The following is a 27,522-nucleotide window of genomic DNA, read 5'->3' on the forward strand; positions in this document are numbered from 1 at the left end:
GTCTGTCTGTCTGTCCGTCCGTCCTGGCCACTATCTCCTCCTACACTAAAAGCACTAGAACCTTGAAACTTACACACATGGTAGCTATGAGCATATGTGCGACCCTGCACTATTTGGAATTTTGATCTGACCCCTGGGTCAAAAGTTATAGCGGTTGGGGTGGGGCCGCGTCAGAAATTATCACTCATTTTTTTAGGTTATTTTACATTTACTTCTTTATTTCTACACCGATTCACTTCAAATTGATACTGGACCTCTCTTATGACAATACGGTCAATCTCAACCATGCATGGCCCCATTCCCAACCCTGGGGCGCCCCGCCCACATAGGCCACACCCACCAAAAATTTCCATTTACTATAATTTTTTCATTTCTACACGGATTCACTTCAAATTGATACTGAACTTTTGTTATGACATTAGGGTCAATCTCAACTATGCATGGCCCCAATCCTAACCCTGGGGCGCCCGCCCACATAGGCCACACCCACCAAAAAATTCCATTTACTATAATTTTTTCATTTCTACACGGATTCACTTCAAATTGATACTGAACTTCTCTTATGACATTAGGGTCAATCTCAACCATGCATGGCCCCATAACCAACCCTGGGGCCCCGCCCACATAGACCACACCCACCCAAAATTGCCTTTACTATAATTTCTTCATTTCTACACCGATTCACTTCAACTTGATATTGAACTTCTCTTATGACAATACAGTCAATCTCAACTATGCATGGCCCCATTACCAACCCTGGGGCGCCCCGCCCACATAGACCACACCCACGCAAAATTGCCTTTTACTATAATTTCTTCATTTCTACACTGATTCACTTCAAATTGATACTGAACCTCTCTTATGACAATACGGTCAATCTCAACTATGCATGGCCCCATTACCAACCCTGGGGCCCCGCCCACATAGACCACACCCGCCCAAAATTGCCTTTTACTATAATTTCTTCATTTCTACACCGATTCACTTCAAATTGATACTGAACTTCTCTTATGACAATACGGTAAATCTCAACTATGCATGGCACAATTACCAACCCTGGGGCGCCCTGCCCACATATGTCACACCCACCCAAAATTGCCTTTTACTATAACTTCTTCATTTCTACACCAATTCACTTCTAATTGATGATGAACTTCTCTTATGACAATTCGGTCAATCTCAGCTATGCATGGCCCCATTACCAACCCTGGGGCACTTCTAGGTCAAACATTCGGCGTGGGGATACGCGTCGGCCTCTGCCGCGCCATTTCTAGTTAAATTAGAATTTGGTTGCGAGTATATACAGGGATAGCAGAATGTGGCACAACAATTATCCTTACACAACAGGTTTAAATAACACCTGCTTTTTAACACAGAGCTTAAGTATGAACTGCATTTACAGATTTCATCTAACCTTTATTCAACTGTATCAATGAATGATTTTATTAGTTGTTGTGTACAGAGGTTCGTGTTGCAAGCTTAGAAATACACATTATGCATTAGGTGGGAATGAGTTATTCAATTTATTTGCTTGTTTTGCATGCACATATGTGGGTCACTACTATTAAAATGCATTTAAAATGTACATCTGTTAAAAATAAACACTCTTCAAATACAACAATGTTGGTTATTGTTACAAAGGCATTCAGCTTAGAATGCTCTTTAAGAAAATGTATGGTAATAGTATAATGTAACCTTTTTTGAAAAATTAACAGTTACTTCCCTTAGTATTAAATTAGTCAATAGAATAGTGTTCCTATCTGAGACTTGGAAACAATTTATTCTTATTAAATACTTTTTGATCTCCATAAATACATTCGTCCAACCCGGAGGGTCAGTAGCTGGAAGTTGGATTAATGCAACTAGTAGAGAATGAGTTGCTTCAACTGCTGTAATGCGCTTCATTTTTCAAAAGAAACTTCCAAGTACAAAAGACCGAGCCAACTCGAACACAAACTTCAGAATAGAAAATGGGAAGCAAACTCATACAAGCCCAATATAACGATTCTAGAGGCACTTGAAGAAATCGCTGACGGAGAAGTGTCTGTTGAAACATTAAAATGGCACTCGGCTAGATGTATATGCCATGGTAAATCGAGTTGCATTTCTTTTTTTATGTTTTATTCACGCTGAGCCTGATGTGGTGACTTAAACTAAACGCCCAGTGTTAAAAATCCACCAAACAATTTCACAAACAGTCTTCCTAATAACCTTTCAAAAACGAAAACAAAACTTTAATAAATATTTTTTCATGCAGTATTTCAACCCATGCGAAGACATCGGACCTCGGACATTTCCGATAAAATTTGCTGTGGTTCTGTATTATTCCTGACATTGTTGGACCTTGTGTCCGATCAAAAATAAATTGTGTGTTTTGGTAAAGAAATGAAAATGAAACTAGAATATGAACATATACCGATTTTTATGTTCAAACCCAAAATATGACCAGTATTGATGCTAATGTGTTTAAGAATTTTATTAACACAAACGTCCGGTATTTTACGCAAGTGTTTATAAAAAGTGAATTTTTCGGATTGGATCATTCCCATTTAAAATGCGTTAATCAGGTGACACAATGTGTGAGCATATTCTAATTCACTGGTCAAATTTGGTTATAACAACCAATTAATGCGCAACCGTAATTTAATTTAGTATTCGTAAATTTACGCATTTTGTCTATAGTTTCAATGTGTCAATACTATCTGCATTAATGCCAATGTATTTTTTCATTTAAAAATGCTACATGTACCGAGTTGCACGTCTATATATATTTACGGCACATGGTCTGTTTTGACACGCACGCTTTCGATGCGTGGAACTCAACTCTGTCAGCAAAAATTTTGCGCTCTTATTAAAACACGGGTTTTACATGGCATCATGTTTAGTGAATGGTGCAGATGCATACAAAGGGACTTAAATAATATTATCAAGTGGCTGTAGAAAAAATGTTTTATTCAGTTCTAAAAATGGACATGATGAAATATACTACTACTTAAATTAAATTATTACCCCATGCAATTTGTAACGGGTATTGTTTTCACAATTTACTTGCCATAAGTTATTAATTGCTAACCATTTGCATTTAATTTCTCATAAGGAACAATAATTGTTTAAAGCAATTGTTAATGGTAAAAAGGTGCGATGATACCAGACACTGTCTTTCATGTACTGATTAATTACCATCGGATATTGCGTACATTTTAAAACTGTGATTCCTTGTAAATCGATCTGCGATAAACGTTAACTTCAAGACTGATGTCAATCAAAAATAATAATCGTTAGTTAACCCTGCCCTTTTGATACGCATTCTCGTTACCGATTAGACGCTGAACAGCACAGTTTGGCAACTGGAAAGTTACCTGAGAAGTTTTTGTGGTGCATCTGTGTCAGCATTCATGTCTGTGTAATGTGACTATAATTCGATATTTGACAACAATATGAGTGCGGATTATCGGACGTCTAAGTGACTTCTGCCATTTGTTTAAGGGACGTAATACTTCCAATTTTGGGCGTAATTTACGTCCAAAGGCGCTGACTGAACGGGTGTAAATTTTGCTGTTATTTTATTGTGTTTAGAATTGTTATACATTGTGAACGTCATAACGATAAAAAAATATACAATGTATTTTTTATTGTTTGTTTAAAGCAGAATATGGTCCATGAAAATGCAGTGAGGTCCGGTAAATCTTTAAAGTTATCGAACCTCATGTCCGGTAAGATTTTTTATGTCTTTTGCATGGGTTGCAGTATTGCCTGGACTCTTTATGTCAAAATAAATGAAGTAATGCTGTATAAGTTCTTATTATTTAAAATTTTAATTAATTTCATTGCCTTCAAAAAGCCTATCAAGCAGGGCATCTGTTTTCAGCCTGTTATTTTGATATCTGCATGTAAAAAATCACACAGTGGTGCCTATAAATCATTCTGTGATTGCAATAATTTGCGGCCCTATATTATTCTCATGATAATATCATGTGATTTTCAGAAAACTTTGTTGTAGTTTAACACCAGTGTTTTTTTCCTTCTTTGGACGGGTCCGGTAAACGGACCCGTTCCCAATGACCTACAGATCCGCTCCCAAAATGAACCAGACACGTCCCAATTTCAGAAAAAATACACAAAATCCCCCAAAATCCCAATCAAATTTGAGTAAACAATCCCTGAAAACGCCAACTGGACGTATTTTGAGACTGTATTAACTTGCGACTTATCAATCATTGACTGTTTTAAACATTTAACGTTACATTCTTACATGTATGAAATATGTGTATGTTATTTGCGAAATATAAACAAGTCTGAATTTTCTTAAGCTTCCGGCAATATTCGCCATGAGTCAAAATAGTAAGTAATACAGAAAGAAATTAAAGCCTAGTGAAGTCAAAAGCAAATTGTTAAGAAATTTTGGCTTCGTTAAAGGTTCGGCGTCTGTTTCGGCCACCCATTCCCCTCAGTACACTGCAACAAAATTTGTCAAAGATAATAATAATAATAAACAGCAGCCAAATGCAGATTGACGACGAACTTGACGAAGCTATTCGTACTAATCCTACGATACTTGAAACTGTTGATGACAAAATTTATGCACTGAGCACTAGTCTAGTTCTCTTGAAACACTGGAAACAGTATGTTCCAAGCATATTGGTCAATTTGTTGTTGTGCATGACTGTGAATAAAAGTTTATGTTGCTTGCCTGTGTCATTTAAAGCTGACAAAAATTAAACAAAGTCATTAAAATACCATTTTTCAATTGGTACAATTCACAACTTGATTTTTCCTAATTGGAAGATTTTTCAACTCGTTTTTTTCCCAATTTGGTGTTTTTTTTTACAACTCGAAAAATTCCCAATGGCATGGGTACCAGACCCGTTCCCAATTGGCTGAAAAAAATCACTGATTAACACTTTGAAAGGTTGTATGTTAATGTTGAATAGTTTAAAGTCATAACCTTTTGTTTTTCAAGGGTGTCAAGTTACCCTTCGACAAGCTGTCAACAAGAAGGCTGATGTAGAATCATTCATGCAGCTGCTGCATGACATCACAGACAAAGTGCCTTCAAGACAAAGACAGGAGTACTTTTCAAGTATGTAACAGTTATGCAAAGTGGTGGCTGTTCTCATGTAAGAAAAACAACACCATATGACCATTTGAATTCTTTTATGTCAATCATACAAGCTTATGTTATTAAAACAAGTAGCATAATTTTTGCTACAGTGAAAACTGTCTAAACCAAACAATGGGGGGACCTGGTTGATCATTCTGTATTTAGAGGGAGTATGAAATAAAACAATGCAATTCTTATGTTTCCAATTTGTTTATGGTTTACGCTTTTGGTCACCTGTTAAATGCACAGAGTTAGCTGTTTTGATCACCTTTGTGCATAGTCTGTTATGCGTAATGCGTCAACTTTTCATTCAAGCAACATCATGAAGAAGTTTTAAACACAACTTCACAGCAATGATCTTAGGTGGCTTTCTTTTCAAGTTTTTTACAACGTTCTGGTCAACTGAATATATTGGTCACAGAACTAAATACATGTTTTGATTTTCAAATGTAATTTTTTTTAATCTCTGAAACTGTTGGCGTCAAGGATGTAATATTTGGTATGTAATATTGTATAGTGGTCCTCTTTAAAGTTTGTAAAAAAAAAATATTGGGGAAGAGAATGGCCATATCTTAGGGGTCAAAAGATTTATATAGACTTCTATCCTAAAATAACTTGTATTCTTCTCTCAAACAACTGGCCCAAATGTGTAATATTTAGCATGTAAAATCGTATGACGGTCCTCTACTAAGTTTGTATAAATCATGCAACAGGGGTCAAAATTGGTTTGACAGGGGGTTTAGGTTATGACTTGTTTTCTTTTTTCCAGTAAGGAGCATGATTTACATAAGCAATAATGATGATATTTGTATTTAAATGTATTAACAGTTTGTGCTTCTTTCTGAGAAATTAGTGTTAGAGTATACTCAAACTATTTTAGTTGTGAATAATTTATAAATTTGCGCTCATTGTAGAATGCAATGTGCACTGGTATGTATGGTTCAGAACAAAAACACTACTTACTGCAAAATAATCTGATGTGTATTATTTTCTACCTTTACATTCATCTACTAGCAAACCTCTTATTACACCACTTTCTTCTTATTCCGGTGACTATTATGCTCTGTTTGTGTGACAAATCATCTGGTACACACCACACCAGTGGTACCGCAAAGAGACATCTGAGCATTAAATCTGTATGGTGTATTCAAGTTATTAAAATTTGTTGTCTTAGGGCAAATTTGTGATGGAATTTTTTTGTAGTTGGTCTTCATAGTGTTCCTTTCTTAATATATTAAAGAAAACAGAAACAAATGTGGAGCTGTTTGGTTTAGACAGGGATTAGGTTTTGACAGGTTTCACTGTATTATTATATTTCCCATTCTTTTATGCACAAACATGAAGATGATTTTATATATTTAATGTATATTATATTAATGCAGTTTTGTATATGTGCAATAATATCACAAGTTCTGTTCAGGATGTTAAATTTTGCAAAATACAGCAATCTTGAGTGTTAAAATTGTATGGCTGGGAGTTGAAATATTGCAACTAATTTATTTTTAGATAAGCAGGGTTATAAAGTAACATTATAACTTCAGTTGCCAAAGGCTAAATGTGACCCCCTTAGTTTATAACAATTATTAAAAGGCAAATCTTATTAATTACTACCAAATTTATACAGTATTAACTATGCACAACTTCCATTTCTGATCTTAAATCCTTAAAACTGAGAAAATGAGCCTTGTTCTGAGAAAACTGGACATAATGCATGTGCGTAAAGTGTTGTCCCAGATTAGCCTGTGCAGTCCGCACAGGCATATCAGGGACGACACTTTCCGCCTAAATTGGATATTTGCTAAGAAGAGTCTTAAAAGCGGAAAGTGTCGTCCCTGATTAACCTGTGTGGACTGCACAGGCTAATCTGGGATGACACTTTATGCACATGCATTATGCCCAGTTTTCTCAGAATGCGACTCACATGGTCACACATTTTCCTTGCAGAAGACTTTTTTGGTGATAAGAGGAGTAGGTGCTGGTCTTGTATGGTTCAGTTCCCGGAGGGTGATTTACGGAGGAAACGCTTTAATATGGAGTGGGAGTTGGTCGAGGGAATGACGGTACTAGAGGCCGTGCAGTCACTGTTTGAGAATGAGGCTCAAAGCTTGGAAGGCGTGTAGTGAGTGCTTTCTGTTGTATGTTGTATTGACTACAAAAGTTTTTTATCTCAAACTTTGTTGCAACTGAAAATGATGACTTGAAACATTTGGGCGTTTTTGTTTTCTGGAAGTGGAAGTAATTAGTTATTGGATCACATGGTTATTTTATCATTAGAACTATACATACTGAAAAATGAGTTGTTATAAAACCAGTTTATTGATCAAACTAGTTTATTTCAAGATGTTTTGTTTTACATGAACAATTGTATAATTAGAATAAAGGATGGATGCAGTTAACATAAAGGTACATGGTGCTTCTAAAAAGGACCAGGGTGGAAATTTTGACTTATTTTTGACATTGTTGTATTACTGATTTTATCTTGTTAATCTTTGGTTTTATGAAATCAAAAGTGTTTTCAATTACAGTATTATTTCATTTGTCACTGAATTTTTGCACAAATATGTATACATTTTCAAAGAGATTTTGTATTTCTTTTTTGACCATTCAAAAAGGGCAGGCTGGGCGGGGAAAATGACAAAACAGATCGCAATGTAGCACCCTTGCTATTTCTCTTAAATATTTCCCAAAATCAGTTTTGTGTAATAATAAACGGTACAAATTTACACATTTGCTGGATTTGAAAAAAAATCCTATTACATGTAAGTCCAATAGAAATTTTTCAATTGATTGACTTGTTAATAATTGCCTTAACAATGTACATTTTCGGAAGATGTACATTGTATCACGTTCAATTTCAAGTAATAAAATGGTTAAATTGGAACTCCCATTAACATAATTGTGAGAATACTGTATACATAATAAATAGCAAAGAACGATACTAACTTGTTTATAAACATCAGTTTGAATTTTCTCTCATTTAAGTTACAAGAAGACTTATGTGTGTAAGAATTGCTTCAACCTTTTACGTCAAGTGGTGAAGGCTCAATGCGTGTATGAAAGCTATGTTACCATGTTTGCATCACTGACCAATCAAAACAGCCCGTTTGCAAGACTGCGACATGGAGACTCTATTAGTGCGGTTGATCCAGATTGTTCTAAAGATGAATATAATGATACTGCTGAAAATGTAGAAAATGAAGTAGACTGTGATGTAAGTTTTAAGACTGTAAACAACACTGTTGAGTTGCCATACACAGCCTCAAAATTAACTAATTTTGCCTCAGAGGGGCCAGGAAGCGTTGGAGTTAAAAGATGTAACAAGAGTTTAGACATGGATGGCAGAGGTGTGTTGAGATGTGATGCTAGTCCGGATGTGACTGTTTCAAAACGACAGAAACTGAATAGAAAAGAGATCACCTACCATGTTGCTGAGGATGCCAGTACATGTATTAGTGCTTGTAAGAAAAAACAAGATTCGGAATAGTCAGACTCATGGTAACACTGTTAAAACTGGTCAAGTAGATCAAGAATGTACTGGAACTAGAGGCTCATTGAAAACTGGTGATAAATTAAGTGAAAATGTGTTTAAATCTTCAGCATTTATTTGTGAAAAAGAAGAAAATAATAAAAAGAAAAAATATTCCAGTACGCAGCCACAACAGACATGCTCAGTGGGCGCTGCAGGAACTTTTAGTGCACAGCAAAGCATTCCAAGTGGATCTTTGATGATGATTTCTGGTACTCCTGTCTCCAAACCCGTTATATTGGACAGTTCTGAGAGCAAAACTTCAGCCAGGAGTTATACAATATGTGTGAACCTGCAAAAGAATGAGGTGAACGCTGTGATTAGAGACAACAGTTCTGTGTTAGTAGACCCGATGACTGTATCTTTCGACAAGGGAGCTGTGTCTGGGGGCGAGGTTGTTATAGAAGTAGACCGGCAGGCTGTGTTGGTAGATAAGAGGTCTTCAGAAGTAGACAGGCAGGCTGTGTTGGTAGATAAGAGGTCTTCAGAAGTAGACAGGGAGGATGAAGAAGTCAACAAGCGGGCTATGTCCTGTAGAAAATAGGGCTGCGTCCATAGACAAAGGAGCTGTAGAAGTAGCGATGGTCGAGGAGGATGTCCTATTTGAATCAAATCAGTATGTACGTTTAACAATGCTGTTGTTACTCTATGGTCTATTGTCGGTCTCTGAGTCTCGTTAAGATTGGGCATTATATAATTTTGATATAAATTTTCAACACTCGAAATTTTATCATTGTTCATTTTGCTGAATTCTCAAGTTGCATTTTTTTTTGGTTAAAAAATCACATTAAGTAAGCAAAATATATATATATATATATATTGTCTCAAATTACAGGACACTAGTTTGTTATGATCATTATAAAATTATAAACATGAGTTCAGATAGTAATAATATGTATTTACGTGCTTGCCAAGCTGCTTCAATCTATTTCTAGTTTTGGGAGAAAGACAGCATACTACCAAGATATTTTGTTGCAATAATTCATATCAGTGATAATTTCCAAAATAAGCGCATTGTGTTCAGTTTTTGACTTGCTTGTCCGGAATGTTTATTCGCAGCAATATTTGGCCAGAAAAAAAATAATGAAGAAAAACTTTGTTACTAATGGGAGTAGTGCATACTTCTGGAAGGTTCTATTTCGATGATTTTTGCTCAACATTATGGGACTTTTGCTTTCTGAACTAGGCTTGCAAACTTAGATTTAGCGAAGGGGTGTAAAATTCCAAAAATTCTTCTCCCAAAGTAGTGATTACAAATCCTCACTCGTCCTAAGGAAATATGTATTCACATATACAAAAAGATGTCATAGTGTGGTAATCGAAATTCCATATTTCATTGGTTGCTTACAAGTATGTCGATTCATATTATGTTTTTTGGATTGTGTCAGACTTTAGTTTAAATTTTACTTCTACATATGTTCATGTGGTATTCAGAGGCTTGTTGACTGTTCCACACCTGTCAATCATGTGTGGTATTCAGAGGCTTATTGACTCTATAAATAGACACTTCCACACCTGTCAATCATGTGTGGTATTCAGAGGCTTATTGACTCTATAAATAGACACTTCCACACCTGTCAATCATGTGTGGTATTCAGAGGCTTATTGACTCTATAAATAGACACTTCCACACCTGTCAATCATGTTTGGTATTCAGAGGCTTATTGGCTCTATAAATAGACACTTCCACACCTGTCAATCATGTGTGGTATTCAGAGGCTTTTTGACTCTATAAATAGACACTTCCACACCTGTCAATCATGTGTGGTATTCAGAGGCTTGTTGACTCTCTATAAATAGACACTTCCACACCTGTCAATCATGTGTGGTATTCAGAGGCTTGTTGACTCTCTATAAATAGACACTTCCACACCTGTCAATCATGTGTGGTATTCAGGGGCTTGTTGACTCTCTATAAATAGACACTTCCACACCTGTCAATCATGTGTGGTATTCAGAGGCTTGTTGACTCTCTATAAATAGACACTCCCACACCTGTCAATCATGTGTGGTATTCAGAGGCTTGTTGACTCTCTATAAATAGACACTTCCACACCTGTCAATCATGTGTGGTATTCAGAGGCTTGTTGACTCTCTATATATAGACACTTCCACACCTGTCAAATACAAATAAAAAATACAAGTACAAATTTTATTTAAAGTCAGTTTGTACAGAACAAGTATAACATTAGCGATCACATTGTATCGCTATTGACCGACATAATATAACAACATACATATAACAAATAGACAATTGAACATTACATGAAATTTACATAATATAAACAAACATGTTCATCCAAGGGTTGAGATCAATTATAATTTACAATTAAATTAAATTAAAATAACCTGCACTACAATAAACATGATTATTTTAACATGTTAAAAAGGAAAGAACTATGGCATGTAATACAAATAGTATTAACACAGTTAAGATCATAGCAATATATTAAAGATAAGTTAAAGATAACTTAATAAGAATTAAAAAAATACAAATAAATTAATAAATAAATAATTGCGCTGCAGTTGCTGATCTTGACCTGGGTCTAAGAGCTGCTATAAGAAAAATAAGGTTAAAGTCTGAAAATGAATATGGACACAAAAGTGTGACAGATAAAAAATATATTAAGAGAACAATTTTCCCCTCAAATCAGATTTGAAAGAAACTGATCAGCAGCTGCCTCACAAACACAATGATAATGAGATATTTTAATTTAAAATGGTACATACAAGTTATATTAAAATCTGATGCCATGATAAAAAAGTACACTGGGCAACTGCCATTTATATGTAAACAAACAAAAATTTCATGCACAAAATAATATAACATGCAGCAAAGAGCAACTGAGGGTAAAACTAGCAAAGCAAATAACAAGAACAACAAGACTATTGCCAAGCAATATTGTCCCCTACCGGCTCCACCATTGTCAGAAATTCCACCATTGTCAGAATTGTTTTATATTTGTTGCCATAGCAACCAGAATTTTTGACTTAGGAACAAAATGAAATGACGTGCATAATGCCCATATTGCCATCTATCCATGTTTAAAGTTTCATGAAAAACTATTAAGAACTTTTAAAGTTATCGCAGAATCCAGAAAATCCCCATTTTCAGCAGTATTTCTAGTCTATTTGTTTCCATAGCAACCAGAATTTTTGACGTAGGAACAAAATAAAATGACGTGCATAATGCCCATATTGCCCTCTATCCATGTTTTAAGTTTCATGAAAAAATATTGAGAACTTTAAAAGTTATCGCAGGATCCAGAAAAGTGTGACTGACTGACTGACTGACTGACAGACAGGATCCAGAAAAGTGTGACTGACTGACTGACTGACTGACTGACTGACTGACAGACAGAGCGCAAACCATAGGTCCCCTCCAGTGAAACCGGTAAGGGACAATAAAACTAGCCATACTAGGTGCTACAACAAGAACATCTGCATTCCCCCTGTCCCACGAGCCTATCAGACTCCGGAACTGGTTAAGTCCCGCCACATCCCTGAAGTGCTGGGGTAACGAGTTCCAGAGCAATCATGTGAGCCTTGCGCTGGGCATAACGCAGGTGCCTTAAGTCTCATCCCATATTACTCTGTGCGGCCTGCACAATTAATCAGGGACGACACTGTCCCCTTCTATGGAAATTTCTATTTAAAGGAAGTCTCGTCTAAACCAAAATCCAGTTATGGGGGATAGGATTGTCCCTGATTAGCCTGTGCAGAAAATGACTCTTTCTGCACATGCAATAATGCCAGTTTTCCCAGAACAAGGCTAAATTGATCATTGCACTTAGATACATGTATAACATGATAAGCAGCTTATCTAGCTCTTGTCTCCCTTGTTACAAAAAGGTGCCATCCTCTGCATTGTAATCTGCTTCACAATTATACTATCTACATGTAGGTTGGTCATTTTTAGCTCCGGCTGTTTTCGGAGAAAACCCGAGGTATTGTCATAGCCAGCTCGCCGTCCGCCGGCGTCGTGCTAAAACCTTTACATTGGCTCTAAAATCAAAGTGCTTCCACCTACAACTTTGAAACTTCATATGTAGATGCACCTTGATGAGTTCTACACGCCACACCCATTTTGGGGTCACTAGGTCAAAGGTCAAGGTCACTATGACCTCTGAAAAAAAAATCTGACAAGCTTTTATTTATTCAAAACTGCACCCGCAGCCGAGCGTTGGCACCCATTATGCGGTGCTCTTGTTCGAACATTTTTCACAAAACACCACATTTGTTTTATAAAGACTCCTTGATTGATGGCTATAGCAATAGCCAAAATTTCAACGCTAGATGTGATATGGTAACATGGATTTAACGAGATATAAAATGCTCATATTAATTTTTTTTAGTCGCAACATATTCCATGTGAATTTCCCCCGATGATTTCCAACATTTATAGAACATTGATTTTGAATTTTGTATGGGTTAACTTTATTTTATATTTTACAAAATATTCGTTGATTTTGAGTATTTATTGAGGCTATACATTAAGTTGGTGGCCAAATATTGTTATATGTTTCAGTGGCAATTAATAGTCCCTTATAATGTCCCAAAAGAGAAAATTTCCATGAGCATTAAAAAAAGAATTTGTAGTTTGGCCAAACTGTTTTGTTAACTTTTTTTCTTTAAAAAAGCGATTTCCCCACATTAATAAGGATGTTCAATATCAGAAATCCTACAAATATCTATGGCACATTTCTTTTTTTAAATGTAAACTGTAATTAAGTCACATGTATTATGGTCAAATATATATATAACTGATCGCAAACTCAGCGGGAATACCAAAAACAGAGTAAAGGGTTAGCATAAAAAATAAGGGTCAGTTGGGTTATTGAAAACAAACTACTTTTTTCACACGTAATGTAAGTAGCCCCTTCAGGATGGGTAGGTTTTCAATATGTATTTGAAGTCAAAATTTACTGTTTATTGGCTTTACAATGATAACCAAAATAAATTGTTCAATAAACATTGGACATATTGTTGTAATAAGGAACATTAACAGTAGTTATTCAGTACATCCTCAACTTTAATCAGTTTGTCTATTTATTTATAAAGTTTATAATGATTAACCTATATTCCCATCTTATCATACACTTCTTTCATGTTCTAAATTTTGTCCTGTATAGCTTATTATTAGGTAGAATCTAGTGCAAGGCTTGTGGCAAGTATTATTCAGGAATGATTTTATAAAACTCAGGCTTGCAGTTGGTTAGTCTTTTAAAAAGAGCAGGTAGGATTTTATGTATATTGTCTTATGTACCGGGGGTATGCATGTTTTATGCATATTTTAATTTATGTATTGTAATAATTAATACATGTTTGCAAATTGTTTGTTATCATGTGCGATTCTTTACTGCACTATTTATTTGATGTATTCAAAATAAGGGCATGATTATTACTACACTGGTTCCTTAATCTTAAGGTAATATTTGATTGGCAGTGTGTTGAGTTAGTCAGAAATATTGTATTTGAAATTTGATTCTTTGATATGGACAAGTCTTGGTACAACATTCTTAGCTCTCAACTTTGCTCAACATACAATTATGTTTTATTAATCCAATATGTAGCTTGTTGTCAATTTATTTAATTCATGTACGTATTTAGCAAATTGTTCTTTAAATGCTTTTGCACTTATTCAATTAACAAACAAGTTCATTTAGCTCAATTTTCTATGTATCATCCTGTAATGTGTGTGTGTGTATTTGTGTGTTTGTGTGTTTGTTTAAGTATAAGGGTATGTTTATTTAAATTTTAAAATGTTGAGTATTACTTAAAGTAAACAAAGAGCAGTTGTTGAAAATGTATTACATGTTGTTTATTATTTTGAGGGCAAAAGTTTCTTTTAGCAACAGTGAGACAGCTGTTTATATGTTTTTCATGCTTAATTATAAACATATGAGCATATGTTCTTTTTGCGTTATACTGAATTTAATATCATCATGAAGTTAAGAGCTGAGTTTGTCTTTGTTTTGTCTAGTGTTAGAATGGAGTTCTTTGTATTTCTTATTTTCTGTTTTGTTCGAATGAAGATTTTTATTGTACAATTTATGCTCCTCTATTGGCTGTTTTATTGTTGTTATTTGCATTATCATACTCTTATATATTAAACATGATTATTTCATACATACATGTAATACTGCGTTATACTTTTATGCAATTTTAGTGAAAACATGCATGTCTCTAAATGATTTTTATCTTCCTTATATTGAGTGTTGTTAAAGAATATAATTTTATATTACAACCAAACTTGAAAGGTCGTGATTGTACTTGAAAGTTGATATTTTAGCCACCATTTTATGTCCTCTGCAGATCTCCTATATAGCTTATAAAGGATGTTTATTAAACTCGGTGCAAATAGTTTTCTCTTTGAAACCATCTACAGACAACATAAGAACATAGGTCAAGGTCACAATTGAAATTGATTGTTTGAGTCTCTATTTCATGTCAATTCGATGCACGCTGCATTTTAAAAGATTTTCATATAACATGGCATTAATATTTTACTTTTGAAACTATTTGCAGACAACATAAGCTAATAATGCCAATTCAAGGTCAAGGAAACAATAAAGTTTTATTGTTTGAGTCTGTATGCTATTCGTATGTCCATTCTATGTCCTTTGAAGGATTTTTTGTAAGACTTGCCTCAAATGTTTATCATATTTAGGATATGTTAACAAGGCATTAGGCAGTTACACCACCTATAGGTCAAGGTCACACTTGAAGATCAAAATGATCCCACACAGTGGACTGCCTTGATTCTATAGTCAATGAGTGATGCTAGTACATGTACTTTGTGAACATACGGCGGTTACAATTCTATAGTCAATGAGTAATGCTAGTACTTTGTGAACATATGGCAGTTACAATTCTATAGTCAATGAGTGATGCTAGTACTTTGTGAACATACGGCAGTTACAATTCTATAGTCAATGAGTGATGCTAGTACTTTGTGAACATACGGCGGTTACAATTCCATCAGTCATAATGAGTCATGCAAGTACTTTGTAAATAAACGGGTGCAACAATTTAATCAGTCATTGAGTCATGCAGGTACTTTGTATGGTATACTATTATAGCGTATCTAATGTTTATGCATGTCATTATGAATGTTTGCAGAATTGTATCAAGCATTAGGGACTGTTTGAACTCAAAAATATGAGTAGTTAAAAAGATTAATTAAAAATAAAGTCTCAAAATTGATTAGGTGCATTTAATTTCCTGGAAATACATTCAGTTATTGATATTAGGCTGACATATTTTGGCAAATGCCTTTAATGGCTAACAAATGAATATCATAATCAATTTGACGAATAAGATTGAAGTTTTTATGATTATGATCATTTTTTATGTTTTAAAACTAAACTAAACTAAATTTCCTCTCTTCAGGTTACAAGTTTACATTTCATTTGCCATTATTGTGTTAATTATGCCCCCTTCGAAGAAGAGGGGGTATATTGCTTTGCTCATGTCGGTCGGTCTGTCGGTCGGTCTGTCGGTCCGTCCACCAGGTGGTTGTCAGACGATAACTGAAGAACGCTTGGGCCTAGGATCATGAAACTTCATAGGTACATTGATCATAACTTGCAGATGACCCCTATTGATTTTGAGGTCACTAGGTCAAAGGTCAAGATCACGGTGACCCGAAATAGTAAAATGGTTTTTGAATGATAACTCAAGAACGCATACGCCTAGGATCATGAAACTTCATGGGTAGATTGATCATGACTCGCAGATGACCCCTATTGATTTTGAGGTCACTAGGTCAAAGGTCAAGGTCACGGTGACCCGAAAAAGTAAAATCGTTTCCGGATGATAACTCAAGAATGCATACGCCTAGGATCATGAAACTTCATGGGTAGATTGATCATGACTCGCAGATGACCCCTATTGATTTTGAGGTCACTAGTTACATTTAATATTATGGATTGTTTGAAACTGTCATTACGTAACAAATCCAGACACTGTTTTTTATAAATACTTTACTGAAGTTATTGTATGTAAATATTATGGCTATAGTTGAGTTATTGATTAATGTTGGTTTGATATTTTTATATTCTTTGACAGCTCATGGTTTACAATATCAACTGATGCTAGAAATTCTGGCCACCATAATATTTGTTGATTTTATTATGAATTTTATTTTATTTGTCATTTTTATAGGGCAAAATATTATCTGTTTATGTTTATTAACGTTACTTTCCTTAAATGTGTTTGTAAAATGTGGTGGTCCTTTAACAAGTTTGTTCACATCTTGCTCCTGGGGTCAAAATTGGGCACTTCAAAGGGTCACCATATGAATATAGACTTGTATAGTAAATAACTTGTAAAAATTGCTCTGAAACTGCTAGGGTCATGGATTTGAAATTTGGTGTATATCTTTGTATGGTGGTCCTCTACCAAGTTGTTCAAATTATGCCTCTGGGGTCAACTACAGTTACAGTTATTACACAAACACAATCAAAATCTTCACATCACAGGTTTGTTTTTACATGTCTCAGGAGAGGGGACACAGGACCTTTTGTATCCCTTTTGGCTTATCTGGGACAATGGACATGCAATTAGCCCACTGGGACAACCCTCTATAGACATGCAATTAGCCCTGGGACAACCCTCTATGGACATGCAATTAGCCCAGTTTTCAGTGACAACCCTCTATGGACATGCAATTAGCCCTGGGAAACCTTCTATGGATATGCAATTAGCCCTGGGACAACCCTCTATGGGTAGCAATTAGCCCTGGGACAACCCTTTATGGACATGCAATTAGCCCAGTTTTCTGGGACAACCCTCTATGGACATGCAATTAGCCAAGTTTTCTTGGACAACCCTCTATGGACATGCAATTAGCCCAGTTTTTTGAGACAACCCTCTATGGACATGCAATCAGCCCAGTTTTCTGGGACAACCCTCTATGGGCATGCAATTAGCCCAGTTTTCTGGGACAACCCTCAATGGACATGCAATCTGGGACAACCCTCTATGGACATGCAATTAGCCCAGTTTACCCAGAACGAGACACAAACGATTGTTTTTTCGTTTCTATAGAAACGTAAGTGATGAATGGATTCTCTACCCCCACCTTGGCTTCACTGTAATAATATGATTACCACTTTGTTTTCTTTCATTCTCTTCAGAGACATGAGTGATGAATGGATTCTCTACTACTATCCCCGCTTTCCGGGGAGGGCAGAGTTTGTCCGCCTGGTATTCGTGGAGGCCGGGGTCCCATGGAAAGAATGTGGATTGGACGGGCCGAGTGTCTGGAAACTGATATGTGGTGGAGAAATGCCAGGATATCCTCATTTTGCACCCCCCGTGCTACAGAAAGGTACACAGAACAGCAGTGTTTCATTTACTTTTTCTAAGCAATTGTTCCTATTTCCCTTCTGTTGATAAATCAATGAGCCCCAAAGTATGAAAATGAAATATTTGAAAATTGCAATAAATCCCAAGCTCATAGTATGAGTATATGACACGGCATGTGCTCCAAAATAAAACATCTGGAGTGGTATCCCAAAGTAAATTCTAAGTGATTTTGTCGATGCAATCTAATTTCTCTAACTTGTAAATAATTTTCAAGAATGTGTATGATGTTTTTGTTTGCAAATTAAATTGTGGATGAGTGGCTCATGTTTTTCGCATTTTTGATAGTGAAGTCGTGTCAACATTCATTTTGCTGTACTTGTTATTTATACTTAATAAATAGATTTACTAGTTAAAGAAGTTTGTATACTGACTTAATAGATTTCCTGATTTAATAATAACATTTATATTATAATACCAGTGATTTTTTTGCTCAAAATTACCGCCGATTTTTGGCTGCTTCCCAATTGCAAAATTCCATGTTTTTTCCCAAAAATCGGACCAAAATTTTCCAAAAAAAAAGCCCAATTTCCAAAAAAAAAAACAATTGTTTTTTGTTTTTTTAAGAAAGAAGTCTCCTATGACTTAATTATGATTTTCTAACTCTAGATCTCAACTTTATTTTTTAAACATCCTACAATATATATATATAACTTTAATTTAGTTCTTTTTGTCGATAAATAATACCCCAATTTGCCACTTTTATTGATTAAAAAAAAATCCCAATTTGACCAGACTCCTTTTCCCAAAATGGCTAGAAAACCCCCTGAACATGCACTTAAAAACAATATTAATTCTGTTACTTATAATCCTATTTATAATGCTTAATTTCTCCCAATTTCATGGTTAAGCACACTATTTTTCCCAATTTCACGGTTTATCGCACTAATTTTCCCAATTCAAATGGCATGGGCTGTAACAAATAAAAGCAAAAAAAAATCACTGAATACTTCTTCTTCCTCCTATACAGCACTCCTTCTAAATAGAAGATTTTGTGCTAATAGAAATACCATATACTTTGTGAATACAACCCTTGACAACAACTACAAAAATTCTAAATTCTTAATTTAGGATTAAGAAGTTTAGTAGCCCTTATATATTTGTCGCATCAACATCCAAATGAAAATAAGATATAGGGCAGGTTGTTGTTAAAGCAGCAAAATAGTATTTCAAATTGTTGTAATTTCAAAAAATGTTAAATATTGATTAAAGCATGCAATTGGTGCTTTTTGAAATGTTTTTGTTATATTGATGTGGCCTCATTTGTTTTTCGATATTTTTATAAAAAATAATTTGTAGAGATTTAGAAAATTAAGTTTAAATAACTCTTAATTTTTTATAGTTTTAATTAACAACTTTTGTGGATGCTTTTCTGCTATAAAAAAACCTAATAATAATGTACCAAATAATATTATTCCGCAGTAAAACCATGAAGATAACGTATGCACAGAAATTACCATAAGTCCTAATACTAGTAGTCATAGAAAACAAAATAAGTCAAGCATTTTCCATATATTGTGTGCTGCAGGTGACCTTCAGATTTCACAGACATCCGTGATATGTAAATATCTTGGAGAGCAGTTTGGCCTAGTTCCGGACAGCGTAGAGGACCGAATTCATGCGGAGCAAATCAGCCTGAGTTGCCATGACTACATTGCTGAAGGTACCTTAACCTTTTCCGCTAAAAAGCATAGTGAAAATGGCTATATAAAACCAGCCAAAAACAAAAACAGCCTGAGAGTAACTTTCAGTCTGACAAGGTTTTATGCTGTTTGCTCATCATCAGTATCTAAGGGCTGGAAATGAGGCTTTTAAAACTTTAATCTAGTACAAAAGGTCTTTATTTAAATTTACTTTCTAAGGGACTAAAAATGCGACAACGTGAATTACTGAGTGGTAAAGTGCTTTCAAGGAGAAAGAGACCGCAGTCTTAGTACATTACTGCATGATATGGTATGCAAATGCAGAAATCGTGTCACTTTGAAGAAGCTTGTTGAATCAATTGCATGTTTTTGTAAATCATTTACTGATCAGTATGTCCAACATATGTCATCAAATTTCGTCTTAGCATGATTATATGATAAAATTGCTTTCGTCCTAGAGTTTTTTTTAAAAGAGACTCTTGCCATGGTTATTACAAATAGTACTTAAACTGTTTGTATCAACCGTAAAAATAATAGTTAAAAACACCAGCAAATTATTGCATTGTTCTTTGAATTTTTAGCTCACCTGTCACGAAGTGACATGGTGAGCTTATGTGACCCTGTGATGTCCGGCGTCCATTGTGCGTGCTTGCGTGCGTGTGTGTGTGCGTGTGTGCGTCTGTCAACAATTTGTTTGTGTAGACAGTAGAGGTCACAGTTTTCATCCAATCTTTATGAAATTTGGTCAGAATGTTTATCTTGATAAAATCTGGGTTGGGATTGTATTTGGGTCATCTGGGGTCAAAAACTAGGTCAAATAATAGAAAAACCTTGTGTAGACAATAGAGGTCACAGTTTTCATCCAATCTTTATGAAATTTGGTCAGAATGTTTATCTTGATGAAATCTGGGTTGGGATTGTATTTGGGTCATCTGGGGTCAAAAACCAGGTCACTAGGTCAAATAATAGAAAAACCTTTTGTAGACAATAGAGGTGACAGTTTTCATCCAATCTTTATGAAATTTGGTAAGAATGTTTATCTTGATGAAATCTGGATTGGGATTGTATTTGGGTCATCTGGGGTCAGAAACTAGGTCACTAGGTCAAATTATAGAAAAACCTTGCGTAGACAATAGAGGTCACAGTTTTCATCAGATCTTAATGAAATATTCTCAGAATGTTTGTCTTGTTAAAATCTGGGTTGATATTGAATATGGGTCATCTAGGATCATAAACTAGGTCACTAGGTCAAAGTTTAAAAAAAACTTCTAGGCCAGAATGTTAATCTTGATGAAATCTGAGTTGGGATTGTATTTTGGTCATCTGGGGTCAAAAACTAGGTCACAAGGTCAAATCATAGAAAAACCTTGTGTAGACAATAGAGGTCATAGTTTTCATCTGATCTTAATGAAATATGGTCAGAATGTTTATCTTAATTATATTTGATTTTGGATTGTATATGGGTCATCTGGGGTCAAAAATTAGGTCACTGGGCGAATTCTAGTAAAACCTTGTGTAGATGAAAGAGGTCACAGTTTTCATCATGTCTTAATGAAATTTTGTCAGCATGTATTAATTAATGAAATCTGGCTTGGGATTGTATATGGGTCTGATAGAATTTAAGTTAATGTAGCAAGGTTAGTCAGGTGAGCGAATCAGGGCCATCATGGCCCTCTTGTTTTTAATAGGCCTATAATCACATTTGGGAAAAGGATGCTTAAATTATAAGTGTAAAGTATCGTCCTTGGTTAGCCTGTTCAGACTACACTGGCTAATCAGGAAGACACTTTGTGCCTCAACTGGATTTGCTAAAAGAAGAGAGTACCTTTTAACAAAAAATTCCATGAAAGCGGAAAGTGTCATCACTGCAGTGCATACTGCACAGGCTAATCTGGGACGATACTTTATGAACATGCATAAAGCCTGGTTTTACCAGTGTGAAGCGCTCCTTTAAAATTCATAAATATTCTTCATTGACTTCAGGTCGTTTATCATTTCACGGAATCCATCCTCAGGGCCCCTACCTGAGTCAGAAGGAGGCAACGCAGCCATACATCGACCGCTTTGTCTCGGAGCGACTGCCCAGGTGGATGAAATACTTTGAGAGGGTGCTCTCTAACAATCAGGAAGGGAAAGGGTAATGGTTCAAAATTACAGGCTAATAAGACGGTTTCATTTAAGCTCCATTATGTTGAAAGCTGTAGGGAAAAAGATCAGATTCTATTTTTATTATGCCAAGAGAAATAACAAACCATGTAAACACAAGAGCTTTCACAACCAATACAGGGACACTTTTGAGTCCTCCTTCTTGGAATAATCAGAGCAATATTTGCTAATGTTAAAAGAACAACTAGAATGCTCCCTAAGTTGGGATCACATTATTGAACTCTAAATCACACTAAAGACACTACAATGTATTTCATCACAATTATAATGAACCTGCAAAAACCCCGAGTGTATTGAAATTTGAAAGGGACTTGTTCACAGATTCTAACAATTGTGTGCCCCTTAAAGGGGCCTTTTCACGTTTGGGTAAATTGACAAAATTGAAAAAAGTTGTTTCAGATTCGCAAATTTTTGTTTTAGTTATGATATTTGTGAGGAAACAGTAGCAAATAAAGTAATACTGAACATTTACCATGCTCTAAAATAGCCATTATATGCATCTTTTGACGATTTAAAAACCCGAAAATTATAAAGCTTTGCAACGCGAAACAAATTAATAATTTTGAGAGTTCTGTTGTTGTCGTTATATTTTGTGAAACAACGAGGATTGGTTATATGAAGTATAAAATACACCTGTCATTGTATCCGGAAGGATGGCCGAGTGGTCTAAGTGGGAGACTTTTTACTCCAGACTCCAGGGGTCAGTGGTTCGAGCCCTGCTGAGGGTTACTTTTTTTTTCTTTTTTTACATTTTATTCTTGATTTTTTGCTGGAGCTTTTTATATCCGATATTAACATTTATCAATATAAAGCATTTGATGACAAACTTCAAAACATGCCAAAATCTGTTAAAAGGCCACTTTAAGTGAGGCATACAGTTTCCAAACTGTCTGACAGTTTGTCATTCTGCACTTTTTTGTTTCCACCCTCTAACTCTATCAGTTTCGATAGGGATTGTCACCAAACTTCCTGAATATGTTTATTAGCATTTAGCATTTTTATGAGCATATTTAAGAGTTAATTGAGCATTTACAATGAAACTGTATGCATAGAAACCGTGTATAAAAAAGACACTTGAGATTGAAAATAACTTGATCACTAGCAACGCAGACAATGTCATAGCCTAATCGTAAAACCAATTTAAGTTAAATCCCCACGCTCAAACACGCTATAATTTTGCGTTGTTTTTACTCCTATGACATTACTGTATTTTGTATTTGTTGATTGATTGATTTGTTAGATTTGTGGTTGATTTAATATAACATATTTAAACTTAAATGATAATTTTGTAAAAGGGCATAGAGGTTACTGTTTCAGACTTTTTTTTTTCTCTTAGATTTCTGTATGGTGACAAACTAAGTTACGCTGATCTAGCTCTGTTGCACATCGTCAGAGCAACGGAAGCCCAGTTTCCTGAGGCATTCAAGGCAGCAGACTATATGCAGAACCTGAAAGACTTCAAACTTCGCATGGAGGCCCGCAAGAACATTGCAGACTACTTAAGATCTGATAAATGGCTAGGATTTTCTGGTGACAGTATGATGTAATTTTGGGGAGAAAAATATGTAAATGAGATACAAAGGTGCTGTTCTCCATTTTGTTTGGCTCTTTTCTGTAATCAATGCTACCCCATCTGTTACTTGAATCAAAGTTATCAAAATTTACCCAATCCTGCTCTGGTAAATGATGAGCCAGACTTGCTCAGATTCTGAGCATAATATCAACAGCCTTTGAACATTTTCTATGTTTTAACTAATCATTTAAGAATTTGAGCTTTTGTGCTTTGGTGTTAGAACTTCTAATTTCTAATGACTTAAACAGATACAGAAATTCTCTCAGAGTTTAGACTGTACAAAAATCATACTGTTTATAGGAGTGGCATTGTTTTTTATAATTGTGCCCTTTATAACTACTGACAAATTTCACATTCATTAACTGGTTGTTATTAAAATATAATAATATTGCTTGAATGTCATACCTTTCTTGATTCAAATGCATGAATGTAATTATTAGATATAAAATGATATTTTATTAATTGATGTTTTGTTGTATTTTAATCAGTATTTAATGCTATGAACTGCAACATTTATTGCAAAAGAAATGCATTAATATACACAATAGAGTTGAACATAATTATATTGTCAGGTATTGACATTTTATGTATCAGCTATTTCAATATGTGTGTTAATGTGTTTATCCCCTTTATGCTTACAAAGCAATTATTCTGGAATTTCACCAGGTTCGTCCAGTCTTTAGTTCACATATTTTCTTAATAATTCAAACATTCAACAGTCTGTTATTTTCCATGGATCACATATTCTGCCATTTAAACATTCTGTTACACACCAGATTGTTGTATACTGTCATCCCAACATTCTGTTATACACCAATTATGTCATCAAAACATTGTGTTTGCCACATTCTGTTAAAAACAGGTTCATTGATTATGTCAATTAAACATTCGCTTTCCTTTCAGGTTTTTATTATTATTCATTCAGATATTCTGTTATTTGCCATGTCCACCTTGTCTGGGTTTTTTTAAGTCATGATATTTAAAATGTTACTGAATTATGTCAATCAAGCCTACTATTAGTCTTCCGATTCATATGAGTCCCGTTCTGAGAAAACTGGGCGTAATTCATGTGCGTAAAGTGTTGTCCCAGATTAGCCTGTGCAGTCAGTACAGGCTAATCAGGGACGACACTTTCCGCCTAAACTTGATTTTCGGTAAGGAGGGACTTCCTTGAAACTAAAAATACCATAAAAGCGTTAAGTGTCGTCCCACATTAGGGGACAACACTTAACGCACATGCATTAGCTCAGTTTTCTCACAACACGACTCATATATTCTGTAATCCAAACATTATGTTATTCACCAGTATTACCTATGGTTTTATTCAAAAAGTGTGGTATTCTGTAATTTTGCTCATTAACATTGCAAAGATTTACAATCATCCGATTCAACAACACATTCTAGAACCAGTCCTAATTGCTGGGTAGAACCAGTACTAGTTGCTGGGTAGAACCAGTCCTAGTTGCTGGGTAGAACCAGTGCTAGTTGCTGGGTAGAACCAGTACTAGTTGCAGGGTAGAACCAGTACTAGTTGCAGGGTAGAACCAGTCCTAGTTGCTGGGTAGAACCAGTGCTAGTTTCTGGGTAGAACCAGTACTAGTTGCTGGGTAGAACCAGTCCTAGTTGCAGGGTAGAACCAGTGCTAGTTGCAGGGTAGAACCAGTCCTAGTTACTGGGCAGAACTAGTCCTAGTTGCTGGGTAGAACCAGTACTAGTTGCAGGGTAGAACCAGTACTAGTTGCTGGGTAGAACCAGTCCTAGTTGCAGGGTAGAACCAGTGCTAGTTGCAGGGTAGAACCAGTCCTAGTTACTGGGCAGAACTAGTCCTAGTTGCTGGGTAGAACCAGTACTAGTTGCAGGGTAGAACCAGTACTAGTTGCTGGGTAGAACCAGTTCTATTTGATGGGGTGTAACCTGTACAAGTAGCCCTGTAGAACCAGTCCTAGTTGCTGGGTAGAACCAGTACTAGTTGCAGGGTAGAACCAGTCCTAGTTGCTGGGTAGAACCAGTCCTAGTTGATAGGGTGTAACCTGTACTAGTAGCACTGTAGAACCAGTCCTAGTTGATGGAGTGTAACCTGTACTAGTAGCACTGTAGAACCAGTCCTAGTTGATGTGGTGTAACCTGTACTAGTAGCACTGTAGAACCAGTCCTAGTTGATGGGATGTAACCTTTACTAGTAGCACTGTAGAACCAGTCCTAGTTGATGGGGTGTAACCTGTACTAGTAGCACTGTAGAACCAGTCTAGCTGCACCTGTTGTTTTTTATAGACAGAGTCCTAATTCAATCAAAAGAGTTTAGAATGTTGATACATTTTTTATTTAAATTTATTTAAACTTGACCTTTAAAGTATTGCCTTACACAGCACACATCTATTAACTGGAAGCTTCCTTTATTGTACATATAGACTGTTAAGTCATTTATGGGTTCCAGGTCCACGATATTGTGATGAGGTTATCTTGTATCGTCTGATTTAACATGATGCAAAAAAATGGCATCACAAGCTCCTTTTATATGTAAAAATGCAGCTACTGATATTTTAACGATGTCACTCTAATTAAGGTGGAAAATTGTTGCCGAGGCCACTGTCTCTTTATGCCTTAGGGTGGATATAACCCTAACAAAATCATAATATACCCCCAATTTACTTGCTCCTAAATAGTATAAACTATTTTGGTAAATTCTCTCATGTGGGGGTGGGCGTTGTCGGGGGGGGGGGGGAGTAAATCAAAGCGCTGAAGGCACTGAAGTTGTTCGCTATTGCATAATCTTAGATGCAACTCAGTTTTCAAAAATATGTTATAGCTTTTTATATCGCAAGTTTGAAATGAAAACAACCCACTCAAATTTATAAAGAGTGCCTTAAAGCACCGGTCGAGATGTGTGTGCACTGTTTATCCTCATATTTATGTGATAGAGATAACTTAGACAAAATAACAACAATATGTCTCTTTTTTTTTCGCAAGTGGTTGCTGCACTGGCAACCATCTTTAGAATTTTGGTTGCCTTGCTAAAGAATAACAAGCCTAGAATCATGTACCTGTTGTGTTATGTGTATCTAATACTTTAGCTATTTTCTTTAAATTATTGAGCAACAATTTTGCCGACATGACAGACTTTTAATGCATCATGTCTTGTGAGCCGGAATAGAATCACTCCTAGTTGATGCACAGTCTCCAATTTGTATTGTATGTTTAATTGGATTGAGTTGTTCAAGCTTTGAAAAAGCTAGTTGCCCTGCTTTTAAGCCCAACTGTAACCAACTTTTGAAATTGAGTTTCCTGGGCTTAAATCTACTGGCCCCAGGCTAACACTCAACCACTAAACTTGTAATTTATTCATGATGTAAGATCTAACAATGTATTGAACTCATTCAATTTGCAAGTCTGAAGACATTAAACAGACCTTTTCATGTTTTGGTAAATTCACAAAGTTTAACAATTTAATAATTTGGAGAGTTCTGTTGTTTTCATTATATTTTGTGATACTACTAGGATTGCTTATATAAAGTATCAAATACATCTCTCATTGTATGAGCACGGATGGCCGAGTGGTCTAAATGATAGACTTTTATTCCAGGGGTCAGTGGTTCGAGCCCAGTTGAGGGTAACTTTTTTTGTTTCTTTAATTTTATTCTTTTTTTTTAAATGGAGCTTTAACTATCCAATGTTTACATTTATCAATATTAAGCATTTAATGACAAACTGTGAAAAGGTCCCTTTTAGATGTTTACTAAAAACTGCCATAAGGTAAAAATTTAGAACTCATTGGTTGTTTATTTGATTTAAAAGTGAATATGTTTATTTGCCTTGTCAGCGAGGTTATTTTGAAGTTATTATCACTTTTATCTTTTTTTTGTTCAAATCATTAATAGAAAATATAATTTAAGCTTCATTTTGGGAAAACAGGGCTTAATGCATATGCATTAATTGTCATCCCAGTACCAGAAACTCTCATTTAACTAAAAACATTTTAAAATCAGAAAGTGTCGTCCTTGATTAGCTAGTGCTCATTGCACAGGCTAATCAGTGTGCACAGGCTAATATGAGACACCACTTATTTGACATGCATTAAGCCCCGTTTTCCCTGAAAGCAGCCAATATGTACCGATTGCAATGACAAACTGGCAAATGTCGTCACACA

At 35.4% G+C, this 27,522-nt stretch overlaps 2 protein-coding genes across 4 annotated transcripts in view; both read left to right on the forward strand.

The window, feature by feature from the left end:
• The window catches only part of LOC127863242 (sentrin-specific protease 1-like), a 289,205-nt gene that overhangs the window by 60,850 nt on the left and 200,833 nt on the right, over positions 1-27,522 (forward strand). The window lies entirely within an intron of this gene.
• On the forward strand, positions 1,719-24,280 carry LOC127863245 (glutathione S-transferase-like). Of its 3 annotated transcripts, XM_052402637.1 has the most exons (8): positions 1,808-2,089; positions 4,961-5,080; positions 7,046-7,220; positions 8,084-9,243; positions 17,768-17,961; positions 19,525-19,659; positions 21,623-21,776; positions 23,142-24,280. In XM_052402637.1, the coding sequence occupies exons 4-8, from the start codon at positions 9,131-9,133 to the stop codon at positions 23,350-23,352; spliced, it is 807 nt and encodes a 268-aa protein (XP_052258597.1). In that variant the 5' UTR covers positions 1,808-2,089; positions 4,961-5,080; positions 7,046-7,220; positions 8,084-9,130; the 3' UTR covers positions 23,353-24,280. The 3 variants fall into 3 exon arrangements, with proteins under 3 accessions (XP_052258596.1, XP_052258597.1, XP_052258598.1); XM_052402638.1 differs by lacking the exons at positions 1,808-2,089; positions 4,961-5,080; positions 7,046-7,220; positions 8,084-9,243 and adding an exon at positions 13,696-13,863; XM_052402636.1 differs by lacking the exons at positions 17,768-17,961; positions 19,525-19,659; positions 21,623-21,776; positions 23,142-24,280 and having other exon boundaries at positions 1,719-2,089; positions 8,084-9,135.

This window comes from Dreissena polymorpha, unplaced genomic scaffold (assembly GCF_020536995.1).
Source record: "Dreissena polymorpha isolate Duluth1 unplaced genomic scaffold, UMN_Dpol_1.0 chrUn003, whole genome shotgun sequence".
NCBI classification, from domain to species: domain Eukaryota; kingdom Metazoa; phylum Mollusca; class Bivalvia; order Myida; family Dreissenidae; genus Dreissena; species Dreissena polymorpha.